General features: G+C 47.6%; 1 protein-coding gene across 1 annotated transcript; it reads left to right on the forward strand.

The window, feature by feature from the left end:
- Positions 1-303: 303 nt before the first annotated feature.
- On the forward strand, positions 304-13,895 carry LOC311125492 (basic leucine zipper transcriptional factor ATF-like; the record flags this gene model as incomplete). The annotated part of the gene is made up of 3 exons (XM_084199538.1): positions 304-372; positions 1,311-1,415; positions 13,674-13,895. 3 exons carry the CDS (start codon positions 304-306, stop codon positions 13,893-13,895), a joined length of 396 nt encoding a protein of 131 aa, XP_084055664.1.
- Positions 13,896-14,434: the final 539 nt, after the last annotated feature.

The following is a 14,434-nucleotide window of genomic DNA, read 5'->3' on the forward strand; positions in this document are numbered from 1 at the left end:
ACCACATCAGACGCTGGCTGCTAATTAGGCAGACTGTGTGTGTGAGTGAGAAAGAGAGAAAGGGAGGGCGGGAGAAAGCGAGAGAGTGCGCTAGTAATAGAGGAGAGAGAGAGAGAGGAGAAAGAGTTCTTACTCATTAAGCGATCGACCAAGTTCAGCAAAGCACATTCTCTCTCTCTGCTGCACACACACACACACACACACACACGCACACGCACACAGCGGTACACACACATCGACACAGACACAAACAGAAAGCAGAAGTGGAGAGAGGCTCTGGGGTTTGGGGCGACGTGGTTGGCTATGGCTCACGGCTCTGACAGCAATGATTCCAGTTACGCCAAGTCCCCTTCACCAGCGGGCAGCAGGCAGGTAAGGAGATCCTCTCTCTCTCTCTCTCCCTCTCTCCTTCTCTCCCTCTCTTATAGCATGGGCGGCAGGTAGCTTAGTGGTTAAGAGTGTTGTGCCAGTAACCGAAAGGTCGCTGGTTCTAATCCCTGAGCCGACTAGGTGAAAAATCTGTAGATGTGCCCTTGAGCAAGGCACTTAACCCTAATTGCTCCTGTAAGTCGCTCTGGATAAGAGCGTCTGCTAAATGACTAAAATGTAAAATGATAGCATTTATTCAGACGTGAAGTGTTATCATTGGGATGTTTAGACGTGGTAGATGACTGTTATTGTTTTGTCCATCAGCTCAGATGATGAAGGGGGAATTATAATCAGGTTTTCAATAACATATTGTTGAGGTGTCACACATCACCATCACACGACTGGTCTTTAAGGACAGGTTTAAGGTTTGCGTCTAGGAGACGTCTTCTTCCGTTAGTGTTTCGAATTTAGATTGAAATGTAGAATCGCATAGAAATGTAGAATCATGCATGACAACACTGAAAGAGTTTCCTTGATGACAGTTATTGGTATAGTTAGGTGTTGGTCTGGGGAATCAAAGGCCGTTTGATCAAGGGATGCGCTGATAGACTGCTGGGAAGGGATGGGTCGGGTGGGTTTGACTCGTCAGTTAACACATCAACTCAGATCACGCCTTGTTTCATGTCCTGAATACTACAGTTCTCATGGTATCAGAACAACTCAGCTTTGTAGAAATGCTGCGTCAGTCAAGTCATGCACCAAAGAGGTGTCTCATCCTAGAACTGTCAAAATTGTTATGCATGATTATACATTTTCAATCTACAATATCTATTGTATATTGGAATGAACCCTAATACTCCACCCATTAGTGTTAGTTAGTTGGGGTGGGCATCAGTTACCGTCCTGTCAGGAAGATGACTCTTCCCCGTGTCTCTCCCCAGGGCTCCTCAGACAACATAAAGAAAGTGATGAGAAGGGAGAAGAACCGTATCGCTGCCCAGAAGAGTAGAATGAGACAGACTCAGAAGGCAGACAGTCTACACCTGGTGAGGAGGACTACCCACAATGCAACACACCGATGCGTGCACCATGTCTGGCTATGAGTTAGGATGACTACCCACAATGCAACACACCGATGCGTGCACCATGTCTGGCTATGAGTTAGGATGACTACCCACAATGCAACACACCGATGCGTGCACCATGTCTGGCTATGAGTTAGGATGACTACCCACAATGCAACACACCGATGCGTGCACCATGTCTGGCTATGAGTTAGGATGACTACCCACAATGCAACACACCGATGCGTGCACCATGTCTGGCTATGAGTTAGGATGACTACCCACAATGCAACACACCGATGCGTGCACCATGTCTGGCTATGAGTTAGGATGACTACCCACAATACAATACACCGATGCGTGCACCATGTCTGGCTATGAGTTAGGATGACTACCCACAATGCAACACACCGATGCGTGCACCATGTCTGGCTATGAGTTAGGATGACTACCCACAATGCAACACACCGATGCGTGCACCATGTCTGGCTATGAGTTAGGATGACTACCCACAATGCAATACACCGATGCGTGCACCATGTCTGGCTATGAGTTAGGATGACTACCCACAATGCAACACACCGATGCGTGCACCATGTCTGGCTATGAGTTAGGATGACTACCCACAATGCAACACACCGATGCGTGCACCATGTCTGGCTATGAGTTAGGATGACTACCCACAATACAATACACCGATGCGTGCACCATGTCTGGCTATGAGTTAGGATGACTACCCACAATGCAACACACCGATGCGTGCACCATGTCTGGCTATGAGTTAGGATGACTACCCACAATGCAACACACCGATGCGTGCACCATGTCTGGCTATGAGTTAGGATGACTACCCACAATGCAACACACCGATGCGTGCACCATGTCTGGCTATGAGTTAGGATGACTACCCACAATGCAACACACCGATGCGTGCACCATGTCTGGCTATGAGTTAGGATGACTACCCACAATGCAACACACCGATGCGTGCACCATGTCTGGCTATGAGTTAGGATGACTACCCACAATGCAACACACCGATGCGTGCACCATGTCTGGCTATGAGTTAGGATGACTACCCACAATGCAACACACCGATGCGTGCACCATGTCTGGCTATGAGTTAGGATGACTACCCACTACGCCCTGTGTATGGCACCATATCTCAGCACGACTGGGCTTGGCATGAGCAATTTAGCAGTGAATCAGTTGTCGCCTGAATAAAACCAATAAACATTTCACCCATCCAGGAATCTTATAGTGTTCCAAAAAAAATACTTTGGCAGGTCACCGCAAAAGCCGATTTATAACCTGTGAAAGCCTAGCCTGGTCCCAGATCTGTTTGTGCTCTTGCCGACTCCATTGCTCATTGTCAAGCAAAACAAGGAGTGGGCATGATAGCACAAACAGATCTGGTACTCAGGCTAGTACAAGTCAGTAACCGACTGGTTATGTAGTAATCAGACATTTTCAAGTCCTTCAAATCACAGGGAACATTTCCCCTGGTGAACTACCACGATAAGGCTGTGTTGGTGGGAATCTGTGTTGGTCTGTGTTGGTCTGTGTGAGATGATATTGACACAGTGCTGCTGATGGACCATGTGGCGATGTGTCATCGTGGCTTCTGTTGGGCTCAACATTTAGGCTGAGTCCCAAATGGCTCCCCTTACTCCCTGTATAGTGCACTACTTATGATTCTGATACCTGTGAGCTCTGGTCAAAAGTAATGCACTAAAATAAGGGATAGGGTGCCATTTGGCACGCAGCCGTGGCCAGATCTCTACCTATGTGTTTGCTGTAGTGATGAGTATTCGTTATCACGTGTGGGCGTCAGAAACCCAGAGACCAGCACTAATGATAAATTGCACTGAATCTTATCATCAGAAATGTGTTTTTCCTCCTGTTTTTACCTAGAATTCTCAACTGTGACACTAGTTCTCTGTAGTGGTAGGCTGGGCTGGTAGCAATACGTCTCTACTCCACTAGTTCTCTGTAGTGGTAGGCTGGTAGCAATACGTCTCTACTCCACTAGTTCTCTGTAGTGGTAGGCTGGGCTGGTAGCAATACGTCTCTACTCCACTAGTTCTCTGTAGTGGTAGGCTGGTAGCAATACGACTCTACTCCACTAGTTCTCTGTAGTGGTAGGCTGGGCTGGTAGCAATACGACTCTACTCCACTAGTTCTCTGTAGTGGTAGGCTGGGCTGGTAGCAATACGACTCTACTCCACCAGTTCTCTGTAGTGGTAGGCTGGGCTGGTAGCAATACGACTCTACTCCACTAGTTCTCTGTAGTGGTAGGCTGGGCTGGTAGCAATACGTCTCTACTCCACTAGTTCTCTGTAGTGGTAGGCTGGTAGCAATACGTCTCTACTCCACTAGTTCTCTGTAGTGGTAGGCTGGTAGCAATACGTCTCTACTCCACTAGTTCTCTGTAGTGGTAGGCTGGGCTGGTAGCAATACGACTCTACTCCACTAGTTCTCTGTAGTGGTAGGCTGGGCTGGTAGCAATACGTCTCTACTCCACTAGTTCTCTGTAGTGGTAGGCTGGGCTGGTAGCAATACGTCTCTACTCCACTAGTTCTCTGTAGTGGTAGGCTGGTAGCAATACGTCTCTACTCCACTAGTTCTCTGTAGTGGTAGGCTGGGCTGGTAGCAATACGTCTCTACTCCACTAGTTCTCTGTAGTGGTAGGCTGGTAGCAGTACGTCTCTACTCCACTAGTTCTCTGTAGTGGTAGGCTGGGCTGGTAGCAATACGACTCTACTCCACTAGTTCTCTGTAGTGGTAGGCTGGGCTGGTAGCAATACGACTCTACTCCACTAGTTCTCTGTAGTGGTAGGCTGGGCTGGTAGCAATACGACTCTACTCCACTAGTTCTCTGTAGTGGTAGGCTGGTAGCAATACGTCTCTACTCCACTAGTTCTCTGTAGTGGTAGGCTGGTAGCAGTACGTCTCTACTCCACTAGTTCTCTGTAGTGGTAGGCTGGGCTGGTAGCAATACGTCTCTACTCCACTAGTTCTCTGTAGTGGTAGGCTGGTAGCAATACGTCTCTACTCCACTAGTTCTCTGTAGTGGTAGGCTGGGCTGGTAGCAATACGTCTCTACTCCACTAGTTCTCTGTAGTGGTAGGCTGGTAGCAATACGTCTCTACTCCACTAGTTCTCTGTAGTGGTAGGCTGGTAGCAATACGTCTCTACTCCACTAGTTCTCTGTAGTGGTAGGCTGGGCTGGTAGCAATACGTCTCTACTCCACTAGTTCTCTGTAGTGGTAGGCTGGGCTGGTAGCAATACGACTCTACTCCACTAGTTCTCTGTAGTGGTAGGCTGGTAGCAATACGACTCTACTCCACTAGTTCTCTGTAGTGGTAGGCTGGTAGCAATACGTCTCTACTCCACTAGTTCTCTGTAGTGGTAGGCTGGGCTGGTAGCAATACGACTCTACTCCACTAGTTCTCTGTAGTGGTAGGCTGGGCTGGTGGCAATACGTCTCTACTCCACTAGTTCTCTGTAGTGGTAGGCTGGTAGCAATACGTCTCTACTCCACTAGTTCTCTGTAGTGGTAGGCTGGGCTGGTAGCAATACGACTCTACTCCACTAGTTCTCTGTAGTGGTAGGCTGGGCTGGTAGCAATACGTCTCTACTCCACTAGTTCTCTGTAGTGGTAGGCTGGTAGCAATACGACTCTACTCCACTAGTTCTCTGTAGTGGTAGGCTGGTAGCAATACGACTCTACTCCACTAGTTCTCTGTAGTGGTAGGCTGGGCTGGTAGCAATACGACTCTACTCCACTAGTTCTCTGTAGTGGTAGGCTGGTAGCAATACGACTCTACTCCACTAGTTCTCTGTAGTGGTAGGCTGGTAGCAATACGACTCTACTCCACTAGTTCTCTGTAGTGGTAGGCTGGTAGCAATACGACTCTACTCCACTAGTTCTCTGTAGTGGTAGGCTAGTAGCAATACGACTCTACTCCACTAGTTCTCTGTAGTGGTAGGCTGGAAGCAATACGACTCTACTCCACTAGTTCTCTGTAGTGGTAGGCTGGTAGCAATACGACTCTACTCCACTAGTTCTCTGTAGTGGTAGGCTGGGCTGGTAGCAATACGTCTCTACTCCACTAGTTCTCTGTAGTGGTAGGCTGGTAGCAATACGACTCTACTCCACTAGTTCTCTGTAGTGGTAGGCTGGTGGCAATACAACTCTACTCCACTAGTTCTCTGTAGTGGTAGGCTGGTAGCAATACGACTCTACTCCACTAGTTCTCTGTAGTGGTAAGCTGGGCTGGTAGCAATACGACTCTACTCCACTAGTTCTCTGTAGTGGTAGGCTGGGCTGGTAGCAATACGTCTCTACTCCACTAGTTCTCTGTAGTGGTAGGCTGGGCTGGTAGCAATACGTCTCTACTCCACTAGTTCTCTGTAGTGGTAGGCTGGGCTGGTAGCAATACGTCTCTACTCCACTAGTTCTCTGTAGTGGTAGGCTGGGCTGGTAGCAATACGTCTCTACTCCACTAGTTCTCTGTAGTGGTAGGCTGGTAGCAATACGACTCTACTCCACTAGTTCTCTGTAGTGGTAGGCTGGGCTGGTAGCAATACGTCTCTACTCCACTAGTTCTCTGTAGTGGTAGGCTGGTGGCAATACGACTTTACTCCACTAGTTCTCTGTAGTGGTAGGCTGGGCTGGTAGCAATACGACTCTACTCCACTAGTTCTCTGTAGTGGTAGGCTGGTAGCAATACGTCTCTACTCCACTAGTTCTCTGTAGTGGTAGGCTGGTAGCAGTACGTCTCTACTCCACTAGTTCTCTGTAGTGGTAGGCTGGGCTGGTAGCAATACGACTCTACTCCACTAGTTCTCTGTAGTGGTAGGCTGGTAGCAATACGACTCTACTCCACTAGTTCTCTGTAGTGGTAGGCTGGGCTGGTAGCAATATGTCTCTACTCCACTAGTTCTCTGTAGTGGTAGGCTGGGCTGGTAGCAATACGTCTCTACTCCACTAGTTCTCTGTAGTGGTAGGCTGGTAGCAATACGACTCTACTCCACTAGTTCTCTGTAGTGGTAGGCTGGGCTGGTAGCAATACGTCTCTACTCCACTAGTTCTCTGTAGTGGTAGGCTGGTAGCAATACGTCTCTACTCCACTAGTTCTCTGTAGTGGTAGGCTGGTAGCAATACGTCTCTACTCCACTAGTTCTCTGTAGTGGTAGGCTGGTAGCAATACGACTCTACTCCACTAGTTCTCTGTAGTGGTAGGCTGGGCTGGTAGCAATACGTCTCTACTCCACTAGTTCTCTGTAGTGGTAGGCTGGTAGCAATACGTCTCTACTCCACTAGTTCTCTGTAGTGGTAGGCTGGTAGCAATACGTCTCTACTCCACTAGTTCTCTGTAGTGGTAGGCTGGTAGCAATACGACTCTACTCCACTAGTTCTCTGTAGTGGTAGGCTGGGCTGGTAGCAATACGTCTCTACTCCACTAGTTCTCTGTAGTGGTAGGCTGGTAGCAATACGTCTCTACTCCACTAGTTCTCTGTAGTGGTAGGCTGGGCTGGTAGCAATACGACTCTACTCCACTAGTTCTCTGTAGTGGTGGGCTGGTGGCAATACGTCTCTACTCCACTAGTTCTCTGTAGTGGTAGGCTGGTAGCAATACGTCTCTACTCTACTAGTTCTCTGTAGTGGTAGGCTGGGCTGGTAGCAATACGTCTCTACTCCACTAGTTCTCTGTAGTGGTAGGCTGGTAGCAATACGTCTCTACTCCACTAGTTCTCTGTAGTGGTAGGCTGGGCTGGTAGCAATACGACTCTACTCCACTAGTTCTCTGTAGTGGTAGGCTGGGCTGGTAGCAATATGTCTCTACTCCACTAGTTCTCTGTAGTGGTAGGCTGGGCTGGTAGCAATACGTCTCTACTCCACTAGTTCTCTGTAGTGGTAGGCTGGTAGCAATACGTCTCTACTCCACTAGTTCTCTGTAGTGGTAGGCTGGGCTGGTAGCAATACGACTCTACTCCACTAGTTCTCTGTAGTGGTAGGCTGGGCTGGTAGCAATACGACTCTACTCCACTAGTTCTCTGTAGTGGTAGGCTGGGCTGGTAGCAATACGACTCTACTCCACTAGTTCTCTGTAGTGGTAGGCTGGTAGCAATACGTCTCTACTCCACTAGTTCTCTGTAGTGGTAGGCTGGTAGCAATACGACTCTACTCCACTAGTTCTCTGTAGTGGTAGGCTGGGCTGGTAGCAATACGACTCTACTCCACTAGTTCTCTGTAGTGGTAGGCTGGGCTGGTAGCAATACGACTCTACTCCACTAGTTCTCTGTAGTGGTAGGCTGGGCTGGTAGCAATACGACTCTACTCCACTAGTTCTCTGTAGTGGTAGGCTGGTAGCAATACGTCTCTACTCCACTAGTTCTCTGTAGTGGTAGGCTGGTAGCAATACGTCTCTACTCCACTAGTTCTCTGTAGTGGTAGGCTGGTAGCAATACGTCTCTACTCCACTAGTTCTCTGTAGTGGTAGGCTGGGCTGGTAGCAATACGTCTCTACTCCACTAGTTCTCTGTAGTGGTAGGCTGGTAGCAATACGTCTCTACTCCACTAGTTCTCTGTAGTGGTAGGCTGGGCTGGTAGCAATACATCTCTACTCCACTAGTTCTCTGTAGTGGTAGGCTGGGCTGGTAGCAATACGTCTCTACTCCACTAGTTCTCTGTAGTGGTAGGCTGGGCTGGTAGCAATACGTCTCTACTCCACTAGTTCTCTGTAGTGGTAGGCTGGGCTGGTAGCAATACGTCTCTACTCCACTAGTTCTCTGTAGTGGTAGGCTGGGCTGGTAGCAATACGTCTCTACTCCACTAGTTCTCTGTAGTGGTAGGCTGGGCTGGTAGCAATACGACTCTACTCCACTAGTTCTCTGTAGTGGTAGGCTGGTAGCAATACGTCTCTACTCCACTAGTTCTCTGTAGTGGTAGGCTGGTAGCAATACGTCTCTACTCCACTAGTTCTCTGTAGTGGTAGGCTGGGCTGGTAGCAATACGTCTCTACTCCACTAGTTCTCTGTAGTGGTAGGCTGGTAGCAATACGACTCTACTCCACTAGTTCTCTGTAGTGGTAGGCTGGGCTGGTAGCAATACGACTCTACTCCACTAGTTCTCTGTAGTGGTAGGCTGGGCTGGTAGCAATACGACTCTACTCCACTAGTTCTCTGTAGTGGTAGGCTGGTAGCAATACGACTCTACTCCACTAGTTCTCTGTAGTGGTAGGCTGGTAGCAATACGACTCTACTCCACTAGTTCTCTGTAGTGGTAGGCTGGTAGCAATACGTCTCTACTCCACTAGTTCTCTGTAGTGGTAGGCTGGGCTGGTAGCAATACGTCTCTACTCCACTAGTTCTCTGTAGTGGTAGGCTGGGCTGGTAGCAATACGTCTCTACTCCACTAGTTCTCTGTAGTGGTAGGCTGGGCTGGTAGCAATACGTCTCTACTCCACTAGTTCTCTGTAGTGGTAGGCTGGGCTGGTAGCAATACGACTCTACTCCACTAGTTCTCTGTAGTGGTAGGCTGGTAGCAATACGTCTCTACTCCACTAGTTCTCTGTAGTGGTAGGCTGGTAGCAATACGTCTCTACTCCACTAGTTCTCTGTAGTGGTAGGCTGGGCTGGTAGCAATACGACTCTACTCCACTAGTTCTCTGTAGTGGTAGGCTGGTAGCAATACGTCTCTACTCCACTAGTTCTCTGTAGTGGTAGGCTGGGCTGGTAGCAATACGACTCTACTCCACTAGTTCTCTGTAGTGGTAGGCTGGGCTGGTAGCAATACGTCTCTACTCCACTAGTTCTCTGTAGTGGTAGGCTGGGCTGGTAGCAATACGTCTCTACTCCACTAGTTCTCTGTAGTGGTAGGCTGGGCTGGTAGCAATACGTCTCTACTCCACTAGTTCTCTGTAGTGGTAGGCTGGGCTGGTAGCAATACGACTCTACTCCACTAGTTCTCTGTAGTGGTAGGCTGGGCTGGTAGCAATACGACTCTACTCCACTAGTTCTCTGTAGTGGTAGGCTGGGCTGGTAGCAATACGACTCTACTCCACTAGTTCTCTGTAGTGGTAGGCTGGTAGCAATACGACTCTACTCCACTAGTTCTCTGTAGTGGTAGGCTGGTAGCAATACGACTCTACTCCACTAGTTCTCTGTAGTGGTAGGCTGGGCTGGTAGCAATACGTATCTACTCCACTAGTTCTCTGTAGTGGTAGGCTGGGCTGGTAGCAATACGTCTCTACTCCACTAGTTCTCTGTAGTGGTAGGCTGGGCTGGTAGCAATACGACTCTACTCCACTAGTTCTCTGTAGTGGTAGGCTGGGCTGGTAGCAATACGACTCTACTCCACTAGTTCTCTGTAGTGGTAGGCTGGGCTGGTAGCAATACGACTCTACTCCACTAGTTCTCTGTAGTGGTAGGCTGGTAGCAATACGACTCTACTCCACTAGTTCTCTGTAGTGGTAGGCTGGTAGCAATACGACTCTACTCCACTAGTTCTCTGTAGTGGTAGGCTGGGCTGGTAGCAATACGTCTCTACTCCACTAGTTCTCTGTAGTGGTAGGCTGGTAGCAATACGTCTCTACTCCACTAGTTCTCTGTAGTGGTAGGCTGGTAGCAATACGACTCTACTCCACTAGTTCTCTGTAGTGGTAGGCTGGGCTGGTAGCAATACGACTCTACTCCACTAGTTCTCTGTAGTGGTAGGCTGGGCTGGTAGCAATACGACTCTACTCCACTAGTTCTCTGTAGTGGTAGGCTGGGCTGGTAGCAATACGTCTCTACTCCACTAGTTCTCTGTAGTGGTAGGCTGGGCTGGTAGCAATACGTCTCTACTCCACTAGTTCTCTGTAGTGGTAGGCTGGTAGCAATACGTCTCTACTCCACTAGTTCTCTTTATTGGTAGGCTGGTAGCAATACGTCTCTACTCCACTAGTTCTCTGTAGTGGTAGGCTGGGCTGGTAGCAGTACGTCTCTACTCCACTAGTTCTCTGTAGTGGTAGGCTGGGCTGGTAGCAATACGACTCTACTCCACTAGTTCTCTGTAGTGGTAGGCTGGGCTGGTAGCAATACGACTCTACTCCACTAGTTCTCTGTAGTGGTAGGCTGGTGGCAATACGTCTCTACTCCACTAGTTCTCTGTAGTGGTAGGCTGGTAGCAATACGTCTCTACTCCACTAGTTCTCTGTAGTGGTAGGCTGGTAGCAATACGTCTCTACTCCACTAGTTCTCTGTAGTGGTAGGCTGGGCTGGTAGCAATACGTCTCTACTCCATTAGTTCTCTGTAGTGGTAGGCTGGGCTGGTAGCAATACGACTCTACTCCACTAGTTCTCTGTATCAGAGTAGCATTGCTGATATGGCACGTGACTGGAGGTACTTGAGGTATAGTCAAAGTGAAAAGCACAGTCACTTTCATTTCAACGTTTTTTTTTGTTGATTGACTGGCTGGCTGCAGAGTCAAGGTTTTAGTCACTGACTTTCACTACTGTCGTGTCTAGTAGAGAACACCTATTTCCGTTTGTAGAAGCTACAAATACATTTAGTCTTAGCGGTTAGTGTTGCTGAAGAGAGTATTATCAATGGGAAACCATGCATTTCAGCTGAGGACCCTTTCTTCATAAGGTCTATGGTGTCATGTCAAAATCAATGCATTTGGAGCTGCTAGAAGACATCCGTGCAACTCTAACTCTCGAGAAAATATGTCTGTAATTTAATAGAATGCTGGTCGGATATAGTTTTTTCAGTGGTTTTTAAAGACTATCATTCATCTACAACAATTCTTGCTCTGAGGTCCTCATGTATGTATATACATGTTCCGTTACAGAGTGGGCCTGCATATTATCAGGCCCAGATGATCAAGGTACAAGCTCTGCATGCTCGTGGGTAACGATGGCCTTTTAGTCCCAGAGGTGTGGGAAACAAAACAGGTTAGACAGAAATGTTCCACTTGTTGGTTCCTCTAAAAAGGTCAAGACAGGGGCCAGGTTAAGAGGAGGGAAGATAAGACTGTTATGCCATGTGGTCTTACTTTCAGAGACAGGCCTGGGTAAACCCCAGTGCTCACGTCACTTAGGCTAACAACCCACTGACACGGGTCCTTTACCAGAAATTACAGCCGTTCTCCCCACTCCTGCCCACGGTTTTCTACTATACCTCATTTACACAGAAGAGAGAGAGAGAGAGAGTCTTCTGAACGACTATTACTCAGGAAACAGGAAACGTGTCACAGTGAGCGAAAATTCAACTTCCTGTTTATCAAGCGAGTTGAAGAAACCATACAACCACAGAATACGCTGAGCCCTCTCATGCTCTGGTGAGGCCTGGGCTGAGCCAACACGGGAGTGGCAGGTAGCCTGGCGGGTAGGAGCATTGGGCCAGTAACCGAAAAGGTTGCTGGATCGAATCCCAGAGCTGACAAGCTAAAAATCTGTTGAATCTGCCCCTGAGCAAGGCAGTTAACCCACTGTTCCCAGGGCGCTGATGACGTGGATGTCGATTTAGGGCATCCCCCCCCCCTCCCCCCCGCACCTCTCTGATTCAGAGGGGTTGGGTTAAATGCGGAAGACACATTTCAGTTGAATGCATTCAGTTGTACAACTGACTAGATATCCCCCTTTCCTTCCCCCCCCCTCCCCTCACATGCTCTGGTGAGGCCTGGGCTGATGGATAAGTCTCACAGAACTAGACCAGGTGGGATGGTTTGCATAGAATGGAATCACATGATCTGGATCTACCAACCGCATCCTGGGTTTTCACTAAAATGATTGGAAGATAATTTGTTGACAAATGAATGAAAGTGGCTTTGTTTTTTATCCGCAGCGACAGACTGATGATGCCTCGGTTGTAAAAAAAATAAGCGGTCGATGTCCGCGCCCCCCGCTGAAATCGAATTAACATAATACACAAATCCCCAACAAAATCCGTCAGTTTGAGCTGGAGATACATTAGCTTGACTTTTTTACAGATCCTCAGTTGAAAAAATGAATGGAATTATATATGCAGATTGTTCACTGTAAAAAAAATAAGGGGTTAAATACATCAAAAATAAAATTACAAATGAGGCCAAATACCATGGGACCACGCAGCCGTCATACCGCTCAGGAAGGAGACGCGTTCTGTCTCCTAGAGATGAACGTACTTTGGTGCGAAAAGTACAAATCAATCCCAGAACAACAGCAAAGGACCTTGTGAAGATGCTTGAGGAAACAGGTACAAAAGTATCTATATCCACAGTAAAACAAGTCCTATATCGACATAACCTGAAAGGCCGATCAGCAAGGAAGAAGCCACTGCTCCAAAACCGCCATAAAAAAGCCAGACTACGGTTTGCAACTGCACATGGAGACAAAGACCGTACTTTTTGGAGAAATGTCCTCTGGTCTGATGAAACAAAAATAGAACTGTTTGACCATAATGACCATCGTTATGTTTGGAGGAAAAAGGGGGTAGCTTGCAAGCCAAAGAACACCATCCCAACCGTGAAGAACGGGGGTGGCAGCATCATGCTGTGGGGGTGCTTTGCTGCAGGAGGGACTGGTGCACTTCACAAAATAGATGGCATCATGAGGAAGGAAAATGATGTGGATATATTGAAGCAACATCTCAAGACATCAGTCAGGAAGTTAAAGCTTGGTCGCAAATGGGTCTTCCAAATGTACAATGACCCCAAGCATACTTCCAAAGTTGTGGCAAAATAGCTTAAGGACAACAAAGTCAAGGTATTGGAGTGGCCATCACAAAGCCCTGACCTCAATCCTATAGAAAATGTGTGGGCAGAACTGAAAAAGCGTGTGCGAGCAAGGAGGCCTACAAACCTGACTCAGTTACACCAGCTCTGTCAGGAGGAATGGGCCAAAATTCACCCAATTTATTGTGGGAAGCTTGTGGAAGGCTACCCGAAACGTTTGACACAAGTTAAACAATTTAAAGGCAATGCTACCAAATACTAATTGAGTGTATGTAAACTTCTGACCCACTGGGAATGTGATTAAATAAATAAAAGCTGAAATAAATCATTCTCTCTACTATTATTCTGACATTTCACATTCTTAAAATAAAGTGGTGATCCTAACTGACCTAAGACAGGGAAGGAAGTTTTACTAGGATTAAATGTCAGAAATTGTGAAAAACTGAGTTTAAATGTATTTATTTGGCTAAGGTCTATGTAAACTTCAGACTTTAACTGTACATTTGATTGATTGATTAGTTTCTGTGGTTTCAGGAGAGTGAGAACCTGGAGAAGGAGAACGCAGCTCTGAGGAAGGAGGTGAAGAGACTAACAGAAGAGGCCAAGTATCTCTCCTCCGTCCTGACTACCCATGAGCCTCTCTGCACCGGCCTGGCCCCTCAGACGACCCATGACCTCCTGTACTCCCCCCATCACCACGGGAGCAGTGCCTTCCACCACCAGCACAGCATCGCTGTGTCGCACTACCAGCACTGATCACCACAGACCAACAGGGGGTGCTAAAGAGAAGCTAGAGAAGTTTACTGACCTTGGTACACCATGGAACCCTATTTCCTACATAGTGCACTACTTTCTACCAGAGTCCTATGGGTCAAAAGTCGTGTACTATATAGAGCCACTTGAACAGAATGTCTAGAGGTTCGAGTAAAGACTGGTGTTTGAAACAGCACAGAACAGGCAGCACTTAGGAATGGTTTCTTGGTGTAAAATAAACTGATTTTCTTATTTTGAAAGATGACTAAGGCACATCAATATAAAATGACTTCCAAACCTATCTCTATGACGTGAATGTAGAATCAATCAATGCATTGACAATGCAAATAGTCTACTATAGGACAGAAAACCAACATGATCGATACCAGAACACCAGTTTGTGGAAATGTTTCTTGTACTCTATTCATACAATGATGAATGATAACATTCCATGTATTTTTTTTAATTTTTTAAAATCTTTCGTATATTTCCTTTGGTCCCTCCAATCTTGGAGGTTAAATGTTTTTGTGCATTGCTCTTGC

The sequence above is a fragment of the Coregonus lavaretus genome (assembly GCF_964263955.1).
Source record: "Coregonus lavaretus genome assembly, contig: HAP1_SCAFFOLD_3829, whole genome shotgun sequence".
Lineage (NCBI taxonomy): Eukaryota > Metazoa > Chordata > Actinopteri > Salmoniformes > Salmonidae > Coregonus > Coregonus lavaretus.